Source organism: Orycteropus afer, unplaced genomic scaffold (assembly GCF_000298275.1).
Source record: "Orycteropus afer afer isolate SDZICR_OR568_19922 unplaced genomic scaffold, OryAfe1.0 scaffold00134, whole genome shotgun sequence".
NCBI lineage: Eukaryota > Metazoa > Chordata > Mammalia > Tubulidentata > Orycteropodidae > Orycteropus > Orycteropus afer.
Window position 1 is genome coordinate 4824893 of NW_006921721.1, and position 14974 is coordinate 4839866.

Sequence of the window (14974 nt, forward strand, 5' to 3'; positions counted from 1 at the left end):
TTTTGTTCTTGTATTTTCTTCCAAAATTCTTCTAAGGTTTTTTCTGTGTTTTCTTTGGTCTATCTCTCAATTCTTTGAAGATACCTGAATATAATTCTTTTGAATTCCTCATCAGAGAGTTCCAATGCTGCTTCTTCCTCAGGGATGTGTTCTGGGTCTGTCTCCTGTTCCCTTGTTTCTACCATTTTATCTTGTTTCTTTGTGTGGACTGTGATGGTCTGTTGTCTCTGAGACATCATGGTGTATTTAGATCTCTGTTAACTGTTTGTGAAGAGCAACCAAGGGTGATTCAGGCTTTTCTTGGTGGTTTTTTATCGTTGGCCCATTGGTGGAGATGGAGGTGGTAGTTCTCGCTCAGTAAGTGAAGTTGCAGAAGGTTTGAGTGTACTTGTATCTATCTTATGGGGACTGTTGCTGTCTCCCACTAAGTTAGACAAAAATTACAATTAAATAACCATCAAAAAACTAAAAGCACATGGACAAAAATACACCATGTAATCACACAGGAACAGTAACCAAAAAAAGAGAAAAATGAAGAAGAAGAAAACTGGCAATATCTGGATATATGGCACTAAGAGAAAAAGGGTAGAGAAGGAGAATAATGAAGAAAAAATTGGAAAAATTCAAGAAGAAAAACAAGGAATGGAGTTAACCATGAGAAAAAAGGGGGAAAACAAAAAGAATTTAAATTAAAAAAAAAATTAATCGGGACCAGGGAAAAGAAAAAAAAAAGCTGTAAACTAGGACCTTGGATGGGAAGAAAAAAGAATAATAGTAAAAAGGACAAAAGTATTAATAATAATAGTTTTTAAACAGACAAATGCAAGCAAACTAAACACCAGTAAAAAGAAAGGAAAAAAGAAAAAAATAAAGGAAAAGAACAAAATCGGTGGAGGACAGGACAAGGTACCCAGGCTCTATCCAAGAACACAGACTGGGATGGAGTTCCTGTGGGTCCAGAAGGTGGGTGGGAGTGTAGGATGGCCACACTTCCATTCACCAAACGAGTGTGGGGTGTAAGAGTAACAAGAGGAATGTCGCACCTTTTCAGTCATGCAGGTCTCGAGTGTCCTTGGGGTTACTGGCAAGCAGAACCTGTTCTGAAGCCCCTGGAATCTGGTAGAGTGCTGTCTCTTTAAATATCCAAAATGATCAAGCCACTTGTAAACATTCAAAATGGTGGCGACCTCTGGACAGGCAAAAGTCCACAGCTCAGCCTCTTCCTCTTCACCACTGCTTCCCCTTTTATTCCACAGCCACCAGAGCAGTCTTTCATGCAGTCTCTGGCTAGCATGGTGATTTTTAGGTTAATTCTTAGGTCCTACCACCACTCGGGAATCTCCAAGCTATCTATGCTGTCACGATCGCTCAGGATCACTGCCAGACCGCAGCTCCGTATGTCTTCTTTTCTGGTATTTTCATGCAAATTCTTCTACTAGTTTGGGTTTAGTCCACTTCTATATCCTTCCCTTCAAGGCTCAGGGGTCCAGGATTATCTTCTGTTCTGTGTTAATTAGTTCCCCTTTTCTTTGTTGAAGAGGTTCCCTGCAGTCTTTCTGCCTATTCCACCATCTTCGCAAATCTGTGTTGATCTTATACCTTGCCGCTTTACTGAATTCTTCTATTAGTTCTAGTAACTTTTTTGTGGAGTCTCTGGGACTTTCTATGTATAGGATCATGCCATCTAATAATAAGGATAGTTTTACTTTTTCTTTTCCAATTTGGATAACTTTTATTTCCCTTTGCCTATTGTCTGGTTAGGACTTCCAGTCAATATTGAATACAAGTGGTGATAACGAGCATCCTTGTCTCATTCCTGTTTTCAAGGGGAATGCTTTCAATCTGTCTCCATTGAGAGTAATGTTGGCTTTTTACTTTTTTGTTTTTTACATATATACTCTTAATTATGTTGACTAATTTCCCTTCTCTTCCTATTTTTGCTGAGAGTTTTTATCAGGAAAGGGTGTTGGATTTTATCAAATGCCTTTCTGCATTGATTGAGATAATCATGTGACTCCTTCCTTCTGCTTTTACTTTGTGGTGAAATATAATGCATTTACTGGAGTATATATAGCATACATTTACAACTTTTAACACATTTTTGTCACAAATATACTTGTAACCATCCCCAAAGATATAGACTATTGTGAGATCCTCACAGACCTTCTCATATACTTTCCTAATTACACCCCTTAATGCTCCTACCCCCCACAAACAAGTAACTACTATCCTGACTTACAGGAGTCACCTCCTTACCTTTCTTTTTTGTGTTATCACCTTATTATATTTCCTTATGTGATTTTTGTTTTGACTGTTTTGGTAGTTTATTCTTCAAATCTTGATTCTTTATTTCAGCATTATAAGATTCATTTATGTTTTCACATGAAACTATGCTGTCCATTGCATGAATATACCACCACTTTTTAAATCTCTTCTACTGTGATGGTCATTGGATTATTTTCAGTTTTGAGTTCTTATGAGCAGAGCTGTTTGCACATTCTTGTACAAGTATCCTGGTCACAACTCACAAGCATCTTTAGGGTGTATCTGGGAGTGGAGTTGCTGGGTCATAAGGTGTCTTCACTATTGCCTGATGTTGGGTGAGAGCCTCTCTTATTCCACATTCTCATCCACATTTGGTATTATGTCTCAACTTTTTTGTTTGAAACTTCTTTTCCTGAAATACAGTCTTCTACCAAGATAAAATTCCCTGGATCATTCACTCTGTTTCCCAGGTGACATGCTTATTAGTTTCCTAGGGCTATGTAATAAAATATCACAAAGAGGATGGCTTATAAGAACAGAAATTTATTGTCTCACAGTTCTGGAGGCTAGAAGTCTGAATTTAGGGTATCATCAGAGCCACATTCTCTCTCAGCTTCCAGTAGTTCAGACATTTCTTGGCCTGTAGATGCATCTTCACATGGCAATCTTTACTCCTTTAATGTCTGTTTTTGTGTCTTTTTTCTTTTATAAGGACATCAGTCATATAGAGTTAGGATCCACCCAACTCCAGTATAACTTCATGTTAACTGATAACATTTTCAAAGACTATTTCCAACAAATTCTTATTCAGGAGTTCCAAGGGTTAAGACTTAATTTTTGGGGAACACAATACAGTTCATAACAGCTTGTAAAAGAGGACATTCACATATGTGCCACTCAACTGTGAAAATGATTGTAAGAAAGTCACCTTCATAAATTCATAAATAATTCTCAAGTCAGAATGCCAAAACCTCAAATTACTTCTGACTCATGTAAAAATAATTGTTCTTGGGCTTTGTTAACTTTATAATTGAAAAAGAGAAAAAAAAAAAAAAAAAACCTGTACATGATTGTCACACGTATTTATACTGAAACCCTGATTGAGAACCACTGACTCTATTGTCTTAGAACTTATGTTGTTAGCAGCCTGAAGCTTGAATGTACTGCATCTCTTTACCCAAACCCATGACCATTGACATGTTTCTCTACCATAGCCTGTCCCTCGCACACACTATTAAGGGAGCAAAGAGATCAATGATCTTCCCAAATCAGACATTGCAGACCCAGTGGCTTTTTCCCTGGCCTGTGGTACTCATGAACATGTTCTCTTTGGTTCTTCCTCAGGGTTTAACCAGCTGACCTGAACTTGGCCAACAACCTGTTCTCCATCATAGCCACCTCAGCACTCTGGCTGAGTAAGAAGATGTTTCCCTTCAAGGTGAGCAAATGGAAGGGGCTTGCTTGTTTCCGGTCATCAGTGGTCTCCTCTCCTAACGTTCGCCAGAAGAAACTAATTCACAAACTGCAGGAGGAAAAGGCTTTTCGGGATGAGATGAAAATTTTCCGTGAGAAAATAGAAGACTTCAGGGAAGAGATGTGGAATTTCCGAAGCAAGATCCACATTTTCCGAGGCCAGATCTTGGGCTTTTGGGAAGAAGAGAGACCTCTCTGGGAAGAGGAGAAAACCTTCTGGAAAGAGGAAAAGATCTTCCGGGAAATGGAAAAATCTTTCCGGGAAAAAGAGAAAACCTTTTGGAAAAAATACCGTACCTTCTGGAAGGAGGATAAGGCCTTCTGGAAAGAGGACAATGCCCTATGGGAAAGAGACCGGAGCCTTCTCCAGGAGGACAAGGCCCTGTGGGAAGAAGAAAAAGCCCTGTGGGTAGAAGAAAGAGCCCTACTTGAGGAGGAGAAGGCCCTGTGGGAGGATAAGAAGTCCCTCTGGGAAGAAGAGAATGCCCTCTGGGAAGAAGAGAAAGCATTCTGGGTAGAAAGTGGTGGCCATATTGCAGAAGAGCTAATGCTGGAAGACCAGCCCTACAATGACAGTGGAGGTGTGCGATCACCAGTCTTCTCCCGAAGCAGGGCGTGAGTGCAGGAGAGGAAGTTCCATGGGGTACAGACTCTGCTGGATTGGGACTCAAGTCCAAATGACCCCACATACTGGAGAAAACATGTACTAATTTGTTTCCCTGCTTTGAAAGATCTAATAAAGTCCTGAGGGGAGATTTGAAAAACCAATTTCTTCAAGGAAGGCCAGTTCCACTTTTCCTGGGTTTTGTGATTCTCCAAGGTCATATTCCTATCCTTCGAGCTATATTGTTGTCCATGGAACAACATGGTCAGCCCTTCCTGTGTGGTGTTTGTGATTGCACACACTGTTGCTCTCTTTAAAAGAATCAGAATAAGGGACGCAAGCTCTGACAATGTCAGCTAGAGATACATCAGGTCAGAGAGGGGCTGAGATATCCCGCTCTCTTTCACACTGTGGGGCAATCATGTCTCATCCATGCTGGGCAGCCTTGGAGGCCTGGAGTGAACTGAGAACTTCCCAAAAAAGACTACAAAACTGTTAATAATTCCCCACTGGCAAGCCATTTCAACCATACAAGCAGAATCCTTTAATAGTCCACTTGCTGGTAGATGTGAGTTCCCAGCAAATTTCTCAACTGCCCATTCTCTATCAATATGAAAAAGGGGCCTTGCCATTACACTGGGGTTCAAGAGCATGCACCACAGAAACGTATTTCCTGAAGAAGAGGTTTACACAAGTCTCACCACACCTGGGTTTTTGTTATAAATTCCTTCGAGTTTCCTTCCTTCCATTGATTTTAAAATTAAAATACCCCAGAAAGGTAGTATATTAAATGCATTTACACTAACGTGGTCAGCAACTTATGTGACTGACTTTTCCTCTAGGGGTGTTGTTGTTGTTGTTATGTGCCATCGAGTTGGCCCAACTCATAGCGACCCCTCCTTGGGTTTCCAAGGCAGTATCACTACAGAGGTAGATTGCCCTATCTTCCTTCCAAGGAGTGGCTGGTGGGTTTGAACCACCAGCCTTCTGGTTAGCAGTCAAGTGCCTTAGGCACTATGCTACCAGAGCTCCCTCCTCTAGGAGTGGGGAGAGTAAATATAGGGATTGTCATGGAAACACCTAGAAGAGGGTTGTAAGAAACATCAAGTACAGGATCTCTTGCTTTCTCCTTGCTTAGGCCTGATCTCTTATTCTTTTTTAAAGCACATCAGCTTACCTGCCTTTGTGGATCCCCTAGTATCAACAAGCACTCTCACATTTGCCAACTCATCCAGCTGACACCATAACTCTGTGTGCGGATAGGAAAGGATGAGGAAATTGAGATCTAGAGAAGCAAAATGATTTCATGTGGCCAGGCAAGTAGTAAATGGAAGGGCCAGGATTGAACTCAGATGGTCTGACTCCGGATCCAGTTCTTTTTCTAATACAGCCCTGGTCTGTGGAATATGACTTTAGAGTAATTTGGCCAACAATAGTGTCAGGGCTGGATGAGACTCACAGTGTTTTAGGATTTTGCTGTGGTTTGGGTGGCAGTAAAGAGACCAAGAGAGAAGAAGACAGGGGACTTTACAAAGTTGCCTTAGATGTCAGATATCCACCTTGCACCCTCAGCTCCCCCTCTAAAGCTCACTGCTGTTGAGTCAGATCTGACTTACAGTGACCGCTCCTTGGGTTTCCAAGGCAGTATCACTAAGGAAGTAGATTGCCCAACCTTCCTTCTGAGGAGTGGCTGGTGGGTTTGAACCCCAGCCTTCTGGTTAGCAGTCAAAGGCCTTAGGCTCTATGCCACCAGAGCTCCTCAGCTCCCCATGGGTCCCTCAACAGACTTCAGCAAGTCAATGGGGGAGAAAGATGCTGGTGTGGAGGATCTGATTCAGGAAGAGACACTATAAAGGGTGCCCACACTCTAGAAAGTCTGTCCAATTATGGTGTACAGGATGGTGGGAACCCCAATACAGTGAGAAGCTGCAAGCTCAGCAGTCTCAAGTAATTCCACCTAGAACAAAAACAGAAGACTATTGATCTTAAGACCAAAGAAATGTAAACCAAATGGAAGCAGTGTGGGAGTATTCATTCCATGAATAGAAAGACCCCTGAACAGCATCCAACAGAGCCATTTTGAGAAACATCTGTCTTTGTGACAGATGTGTAGAGGAGCTGTCCCTCTGTGATTTCATCTTTTAACCAGTAAACAACTATGAATTTCAATGTTCAAGGCATAGTCCTCTTAAGGCCCATGTGGGGAGATGGGCAGGTAAATAGACAGAGATAGATTCATAGAGTGCTCCTTTGATGTCTTTTAACCTACTCTGGGAAATCGGTGGGTGGGTGGGTATAGAAATGTTTTCCAGAAGATAGCTGGGTAACGCCTCATAATCAAGTAGGAACTGAGAGGTATGAGGACAGTCTGGCAGAGGGAACAGTACTGGTAAAGGCCAATGTATGGGAAAAAGTGTAGCAATTTGAGGAACTGCAGATGCTTCAGTGAGCATGGGTGTCTTAGAGGGGTTTTCTAGAGAAAGAGAACCAGTGTGAGAGAGAGAGAAAGATTTATTTCAAGGGATTGACTCATGCAATTGTGGGGGTTGACAAACCCAAAATCCCTAGATCAGCTGGCAGGCTGGAGACTTCTGCACACTTGTGTCCCAAGGTCAGTAGGTCAGGCAATAAAAAGAGAGTGAGTTCTGCCAAAATATCTATTTGTGGTCTGGAGGCAGAACACAACTTAAGGAAACACCCTTTTCAACTGTTATATTTTATTAGATTACATTATGGAAGGTGATTATATATATTACATTATGGAACAGCAACTAAGCTAGTGTTTGGCCAAACCTCTGAGAACAATAGCCTAGCCAAGTTGACATGCAAAATTAACATCAAAATGGGATAATGTAGAACAATGACTTGAACAAGAAAGAAGGTAACTGATGATGTAATAGGAATCTCTCCAAGGATTGTGGGGAATAGGAATCCACTGAAAGATTTTGAGGAAGGGAATGAGATATTTAGATTTTAATTTTAGAAAAGACATTCTAGATACTCCAAGTGTGGTCCATGGACCAGGAGCACTGGCCTTGCTTGGGAACTTGTTGGAAACACAGAATCTCAGGCCCTGCCCTAACCTACTGAATCAGACCTGGCACTTTAGCAAGGACTCCTTACGGTTTGTATGAATTTTAAAGTTTGAGCTGCACTTCTGTCTGAAGGAGGCTGGAGTGGAAGCGTAGTGAGATCACTCAACAGGTTGAGACAGTATGCAGATAAGGGATGATACACTGCCCCAGGCAACAGTGGAGTGCAGGCAGAGAGGAGCCTGCGACTTAGGGAGCTAATGGGGGGGGGGGGGAGGACAGATCACCTCCCACCAGCGTGGGGATGAATTGGATTTTGGCGATACAGGAGAGACAAGTGTCAAAGATAACACATAGTTTCCTGACTGGGAAATACAGAAGATAGTTGTATCCATCACTAAGAAGAAGCAGAAGAGGAGGAGTGGGGTTTTTTAGGGGGAGGAGAATAAGACTTCCCAGATGAAGTCTGGGACATGTTAGAGTGCAAGTTCCTTGTTGGGCAGGTTGTCCAGAGCTCATTCAATACCTGAGTGAACTCAACCTTCTCCTTGTTCATTGCCATCCAATAACAAGCTGTGTAGCTAGCATCCATTCTGTCAGAGTTTTCTCAGACTGCTGTAACAAAGTACCATAAAGTGAGTATCTTTAAAGAACAGAAAGTTATTGACTCTCATTTCTGGACACTAGAAGTCCAAATCAGGGTATCGGTCACATCAATTTCTTCTGAGTGCTTTGAGAGAAAAACTGCTCCATGCCTCCTGGCTTCTAATGGCTGCCAGCAAAATTGGCATTCCTTTGCTGCTTGTAGATGTGTCCTTTTTTCCCTCTAGCATTACTTATTTATTTATATTGTGATTTGGGTGAAAATTTGCAAAGCAAATTCACTTTCCATATAGCAGTTCACATGTACTTTGTCTCATGACGTTGACTACAATTTACCCCAATGAAACAGCTCCCCTCCCACTTCCTCCCCATAGTTACCTCTTCCCTGTGTCCATCCCTCCATGCACTCCTGCCCCTTGAGCTGTCTCCCTGTACATAAACAGCCCTTCTTTCTCCCAAGATTGTTCTCTCCAAGGATTGTATCTACCTCAGGTAAATGTTCAAATCTATATGCCTGTCTTTTGTTTGTCTGGAAGCCACAGGAGTGGGTTCAATTCCAGACCTGAAGGCAGCTAGGCGCCATAGTCTCAGTGGTTCCACCAGGCTCTATCAGCCCAGCAAACCTGGTCCCCACCCCTCTTTTTTCCAAATGATTTTGAGTTTTGTTCCACATTGTTCTTCCTCTCTATCCAGGATCTCCTACATAGATCCCCCTCTGAGTGGTTGACAGCAGTAGCCGGCCACCATCTAGTTCTTCTGGTCTCATAGTTGTATAGGCTGTGAATTGCATGGTGTACCAGTCAGTCTCTAGGACTAATTGTTTCCATGAATCTTTGGTTTTCTTCACTCTTCTTTGCTCTGGACGAGGAGAGACCCATCGTTGCATCTAGATGGCTGCTTGCAAGCTTTTAAGATTCCAGTTGCTACTCGCCGAAGTAGGAGGTGGAACAATGTTTTGTCTAGTATGTTATGCCAATTGAGCTTGATGTCTCCTGTGACTATGGTCCTGAGCCCACAGGTTCAACTACTCACTTCCTCTGGGTAGTGTAGATGTATCTTCACACATGGTGTTTTCCTCCTGTATGAGTTGTTTTCCATGTCTACTCCCTGCTTTAAAAGACACCATTCAAAAGGAATTAGGACCTACCAGAAGGAGTCCATGGGTGATGTGATTGGTTAAGCACTCAGCAACTAACTGAAAGTTTGGAGGTTTGAATCCACCCAGAGGTGCCTTGGAAGAAAGGCTTACTGATCTACTTCCAAAGAATCAGCTACTGAAAACTTTGTGGGCCACAGTTCAACTCTGACACACATGGGGTCACCATGAGTGAACTCCATGGCAACTAGTCTGGGAATCTTTTGGTATTCTACTAGAAGGATAAGAGTTCTATAAATAGCTTTTGACCAGTTTCCTACTTATTTCTGAGTATGTTGTGAGGCTCAAAAGAGACTATGTTGACGTTACCAGCACACTGCACATCATTCAGTAAATTTTGTATTCCCCCGCCTCTGTTTGCCTCATAGCTGTAAATTCAGATGATTTATTTCTCATCATGGTCTGTCAGGAAATTGTTAAAATTTTAGTTTCTAATGTCAGTCACGTATTCCATTTAAATGGTTAGACAGGCAAGATCGCATGAATGTACTTCAACAGACATTATCTGACCTTTGGGCTGTATCTGGGATAACAGGCCACAATCATCCGTCAGGATAAATCCTAAAATGGAATGATCTGGGAGTGTCTGTAGTGTGGCTGTCCCCTGGAACCCTCTATTAGGAAGGCTGTAGGAGCCAGCTCTGTGACTGACTTGTGACAGTGACTTAAGATACTTGGATATGGTCTAAGAAGGGCTTATCCTAAACTTTTCTCTCACAAAAAGAGAACCTAAGTGTAGATGTTTTTAAAGGATTTTTTTTTTTTCCCAATTGGAGTGAATCAGTAATACCAAGAAAAATCTTCCCATTATTCTAATTGGCATATCTTATTAGAATCATGGCAAAATTTAAAAGCAAGCTGGCCAGAAATTTCCTACTCTTGATCCTTTAGTATCTTTGGTGTAGATGAGGGTTTAAGAGTTATATGAGCAGTTTTTGGAACTTCCTTTGGTAAATGCTATAGCTTAGCACCTCTTCTGGAATTTAGTATTTATTGTCTCCTGGTGTTTCAGCCAGGCCCCCTAGTGGCACAGTGGTTAAGCACTTGGCTTCTAACTTAAAGGTTGACATTTTGAACCCACTAACTGCTTTGTGGGAGAAAGATGTGGCAGTCTGCTTCCATCAAGATTATAGCCTTGGAAACTCTTTTGAGGCAGTTCTAGTCTTACAGGATCACTAGAAGTAGGAATCAACTCGATGGGAATGGGTTAGTGCTTCAGCCAAAATTTCCATTTAATATCTTTGTATATCTCTAGAAGATCAAGCCTGTTGTCAAATCACTTCTGACGCATAATGACCTCATCTGTTACAGAACAAATTACTCCATAGGATTCTCTTGGCTGTAATAATTTGTGGCTGTTCATGAGTTTTAAAAAAAATTTTATTTTTTGTTGTCGAGGATATACACAGCAAACACAACAATTCAACAGTTTCTACATGTACAATTCAGTGACACCGATTACATTCTTATGAAACTATTCTCACCCTCCTTTTCTGAGCTGTTCCTCCCCACTTACATAAATTCACAGCCCCCTCAGGTTCCAATCTAATCTTTTGAGTTGCTATTATCAATTTGATACCATACAGATAGTTCTTTAAAGACAATAATGCTCAAGGCAGACATTTTTTTTTACTACCTAAGCTAAACTGTTGTTTGGTTTTAAGACTTCAGGGGATTTTTTTTTTTTTTTAATTGTGATTTGGGTGAAAGTTTACAGAGCAAATTCACTTTCTATATAGCAGCTCACATACACTTTGTCTCATGACATTGACTGCAATTTCCCACAGCACAACAGCTCCAGGGGATATTTTTGGTTTAAGGTTTAAAGATTATCACAGGGCAATAGTTTCAGGGGTTCATTTAGCCTCCATGGCTCCAGGAAGTTTGGATTTTCTCCCCATTTATATTAAGATTTTTCTAGAGTATCTTTTATTTATTTATTTTTTTTTTATTGTGATTTGGGTGAAAAATTATAGAACTAATTCACTTTCCATACAGCAGTTAACATATACTTTGTCTCATGACCTTGACCACAATTTACCACAATGCAACAGCTCCCCTCCCACTTCCTCTCGATAGTTAACCTCTTCCCTGTGTCCATCCCTCCATGCACTCCCGCCCCCTGAGCTGTCTCCCTGTGCATCTTTCTCCCATGATTGTTCTCTTCAAGGAGTGTGTCTACTTCAGGTAAATGTTCAACTCATATGCCTGTCTTTTGTTTGGCTGGAAGCCATAGGTGTGGGTTCAGTTCCAGACCTGAAGGGCAGCTAGGAACCATAGTCTCAGTGGTTCCACCAGGCTCTACTGAATCAGCAAATCTGGCCCCCCTACTTTTTTTTTTTTTCCTCCAAATGATTTTGAGTTTTGTTCTACATTGTTCTCCCTCTCTATCCAGGATCTCCTACATAGATCCCCTTCCAAATGGATGACAGTGGTAGCTGGGCACCATCTAGTTCTTCTGGTCTCATAGTCATATAGGCTGCAGATCTCATGGTGTACCAGTCTCTAGGACTAATTGTTTCCATGAATTTTCGGTTTTCTTCATTCTTCTTTGCTCTGGACGAGGAGAGACCCATCGTTGCATCTAGATGGCAGCTTGCTAGCTTTTAAGATTCCACTTGCTAATCACCAAAGTAGGAGGTGGAACAATGTTTTGTGTAGTATGTTATGCCAATTGAGCTTGATGTCCCCTGTGACTATGGTCCCGAGCCTACAGGTTCAACTACTCGGTCCCTCTGGGTAGCTAGCTGTGACCAAGCAGTGACTACCACCTTGCCCCTTGTCAGCTCTACTATACATACACCTGGGAATTCTGATCATACACATAAACTTATAGGACCATTGTCTGCTGACCCTATACATGTTCTTGGGTATACTCCCCGCTTCATAGACATACCTGTCCACCCATCTATCCACCTGTATACCCATGTTTGCCTTTAATGACAATGCAGTACTGTATGTGCAAAAGGGTTCATCTTTGTGGTCTGTACTTCCCATGTACCTCTCTATGTCTTCCTCTTACTCAATGCCCCCATGTTGATCACTCACATTTGGTATGTTGCCTGTCTCTTCACCCAAATCAGTACTTATCTAGAGCATCTTTTATCACAATGTTCAGTAATGATAACCAGGCACTGTCCAGTTCTCCTAGTTTGATTGCAAAGAAGGCAGTTATTTATGGAGGCAATTAGCCACACATTCTATATCCTCCTCCTATTCCTGACTCTCCTTTTTCCTCTGTTTTTGCTGTAATCTTTATGGAAACTGATCACTAGGGGTTTCTTTTTATAAAACCACTGGGTGGGTTCAAACTGCTGACCTTTAGTTTAGAAGGTGAGAGCAAACCATTTGCACTACACAGGGACCCTTACATATCTATATTGTTGTTGTTGTGTGTTGTCCAGTCAATTCCAACTCACATCCATGCTATATGACAGAGTGAAATTGCCCTTTATGATTTCCTACTCTGTAATCTTTATGGGAGCAGATTACCAGCTCTTTTCTCCTACAGAGCTATTGGTGGCTTCAAACCACTGACCTTTTGGTTAGGAGCCAAGTGTTTAACCATGGTGCCACCAGCACTCCATCACATTTCTATAGAACCTGAGTAATTACTCAGCCAGTCAAGCTCAGTACTTCCTATGTAGATTAATATTCTTGTATTGATAATATGAAATTTCATTGACTGTATCTTCCTGTGCAGTGTTTCTGAGTGAGAGTACCTTTGGCATTTGGGATAGGACAGTTCTTCATTGTACAGATCTTTGAAAGCATTGGAGGACATTTAGCATCACTAAATGCCTGCAAGCTTCCCAATTTTTGAGAAAACTAAAAATTAGCTGCCATAGAATTGGCTCTGACTTGTAGCAACCTCATGTACAATGGAATGAAACACTGTTTTGTTGTTGTTAGATGCAATTGAATCAGTTGCAGCTCATACCGATCCTATGTACAACAGAACAAAAAACTGCCTGGTCCTGTGACATCCTTACAATCCTTTCTATGCTTGAGCCCATCGTTGCAGCCACTGTGTCATCTATCTGAAGGTCTTCCCCTTTTTTGCTGACTCTCTACTTTACCAAGCATGATATCTTCCTCCAGGGACTGGTCCCTTCTGACAATGTGACCAAAGTACATGAGACAAAGCATGGCCATTCTTGCTTCTAAGGAACATTCTGGCTGGTTTGTTTGTTCTTCTGGTACTGTGGTAGTTAAGGTTGTGTGTCAGCTTGGCTGGGCCATGATTTTGAGTGTCTTGGCAACTGGACGTAGTTATTCCCCAAGATGAGGTTGTGATCACCTCCTTGGTAGAATCTGCTATGAATAGCTAAGTAGCTGAAGGGGAGTTAATGCTGGGGTGTGGCCTGCTCCCAGTATATATGGAGAAGCTTTGGAAAAGGTCTTTAGCTTTTTGGCACATTTGGATCCTGAATTTGGCTGAGTCTTCATCTCCAGTTCTTGGACTTGCACCAGTGGCCTGCCATGTTGCCTACCAATCTTGACATTGTGCCATTTTACCTGCTGGTCTTGGGTTTGTCAGCCTCAGCAGCCACTAGCTGTGTGAATCAGAAGATGCCTCCAGCTCCGTGGTCCTGAAACGAGAGGCAGAGCTAAAACCCCAGGTCAAGGATCACCTAGCCCCTAGAGCCGGCACTCTGAATTCAGACTTCTAACCTCCTAAACTGTAAAAGAATAAATTCCTGTTTGTTAAAGTCATCCACTTACGGCATTCTTTTATATCAACACTAGAGAACTAAGACAGGCAGTCCATGATATTTTCAGTATTCTTCACCAACGCTACAAGTCAAATGCATCAATTATTCTTTGACCTGCCTTATTCGCTGTTCACCTTTCATGGGCATATGAAGCTCGGGTCAGGTGCACCTTAGTCTTCAAAGTGACATCTTTGTTCTTTAACACTTTAAAGATCTTTTGTGGCAGATTCCAGTGCAATACAATGTCTGATTTCTTGACTGCTACTTCCATGGGCATCAATTGTGAATCCAAGTCAAATGAAACCCTTGACTACTTCAATATTTTCTCCATTTGTTGTGATGCCATTTATTGGTCCACTTGTGAGGATTTTTTTTTTTCCTTTATGTTGAGGTATAATTCATTTTGAAGGCTGTAGTTTTTGATCTTCATTTGTAAATGCTTCAGGTCATCTTCACTTTCAGCAAGCAAGGTTGTGTCATCTACATATTGCAGGCTGTTAAGGAGTCTTCCTCCAATTCTGATGCCATGTTCTTTATATAGTTCAGGTTCTATGATTATTTGCTCTGCATACAGATTGAATAAGTATGGTGAAAATATACAACCCTGACGCACCCTTCCTAATTTTAAAGCATGCAGTGTGCCTTTGTTCTGTTCGAATGATTGCCTCTTGATCTATGTACAGGTTCCTCATGAGCACAATTAATTGTTCTGGAATTTGCAATGTTATCCATAATTTGTTATAGTCCACACAGCTGAATGCCTTTGCATAGTTAATAAACACAAATAAACATCTTTCTGGTATGTTTTGCTTTTAGCCAAGATCCATCTGACATCAACAATGATAACCCTCGTTTCATGCCTTCTTCTGAATCCAGCTTGAATTTCTGGCAGATTCTGTCAATATTCTGCTGCAACCATTTTTGAATTATTTCTGCAAAAATTTGACTTGGATTTGATATTAATGATATTGTTTGACAATTTCTACATTCTGTTGGATCAACTTTTTTTGAAATGGGCACAATATGGATCTCTTCCAGTCAGTTGGCCAGGTTGCTGTCTTACAAATTTCTTGGCATAAACAGGTAAGTGCCTAAAGTCCTGCAATCATTTGTTGAGACATTTCAA

General features: G+C 41.5%; 1 protein-coding gene across 1 annotated transcript; it reads left to right on the forward strand.

Moving 5' to 3' along the window:
• Positions 1-3661: 3661 nt before the first annotated feature.
• CCDC70 (coiled-coil domain containing 70) lies at positions 3662-4357 on the forward strand. Its single transcript, XM_007945249.2, has one exon. The coding sequence runs from the start codon at positions 3689-3691 to the stop codon at positions 4355-4357; it is 669 nt and encodes a 222-aa protein (XP_007943440.1). The 5' UTR covers positions 3662-3688.
• Positions 4358-14974: the final 10617 nt, after the last annotated feature.

Excerpts from the sequence above, each read along its gene's own strand:
- CCDC70 (XM_007945249.2), top strand. The coding sequence starts at position 3,689 with ATGTTTCCCTTCAAGGTGAGCAAATGGAAGGGGCTTGCTTGTTTCCGG.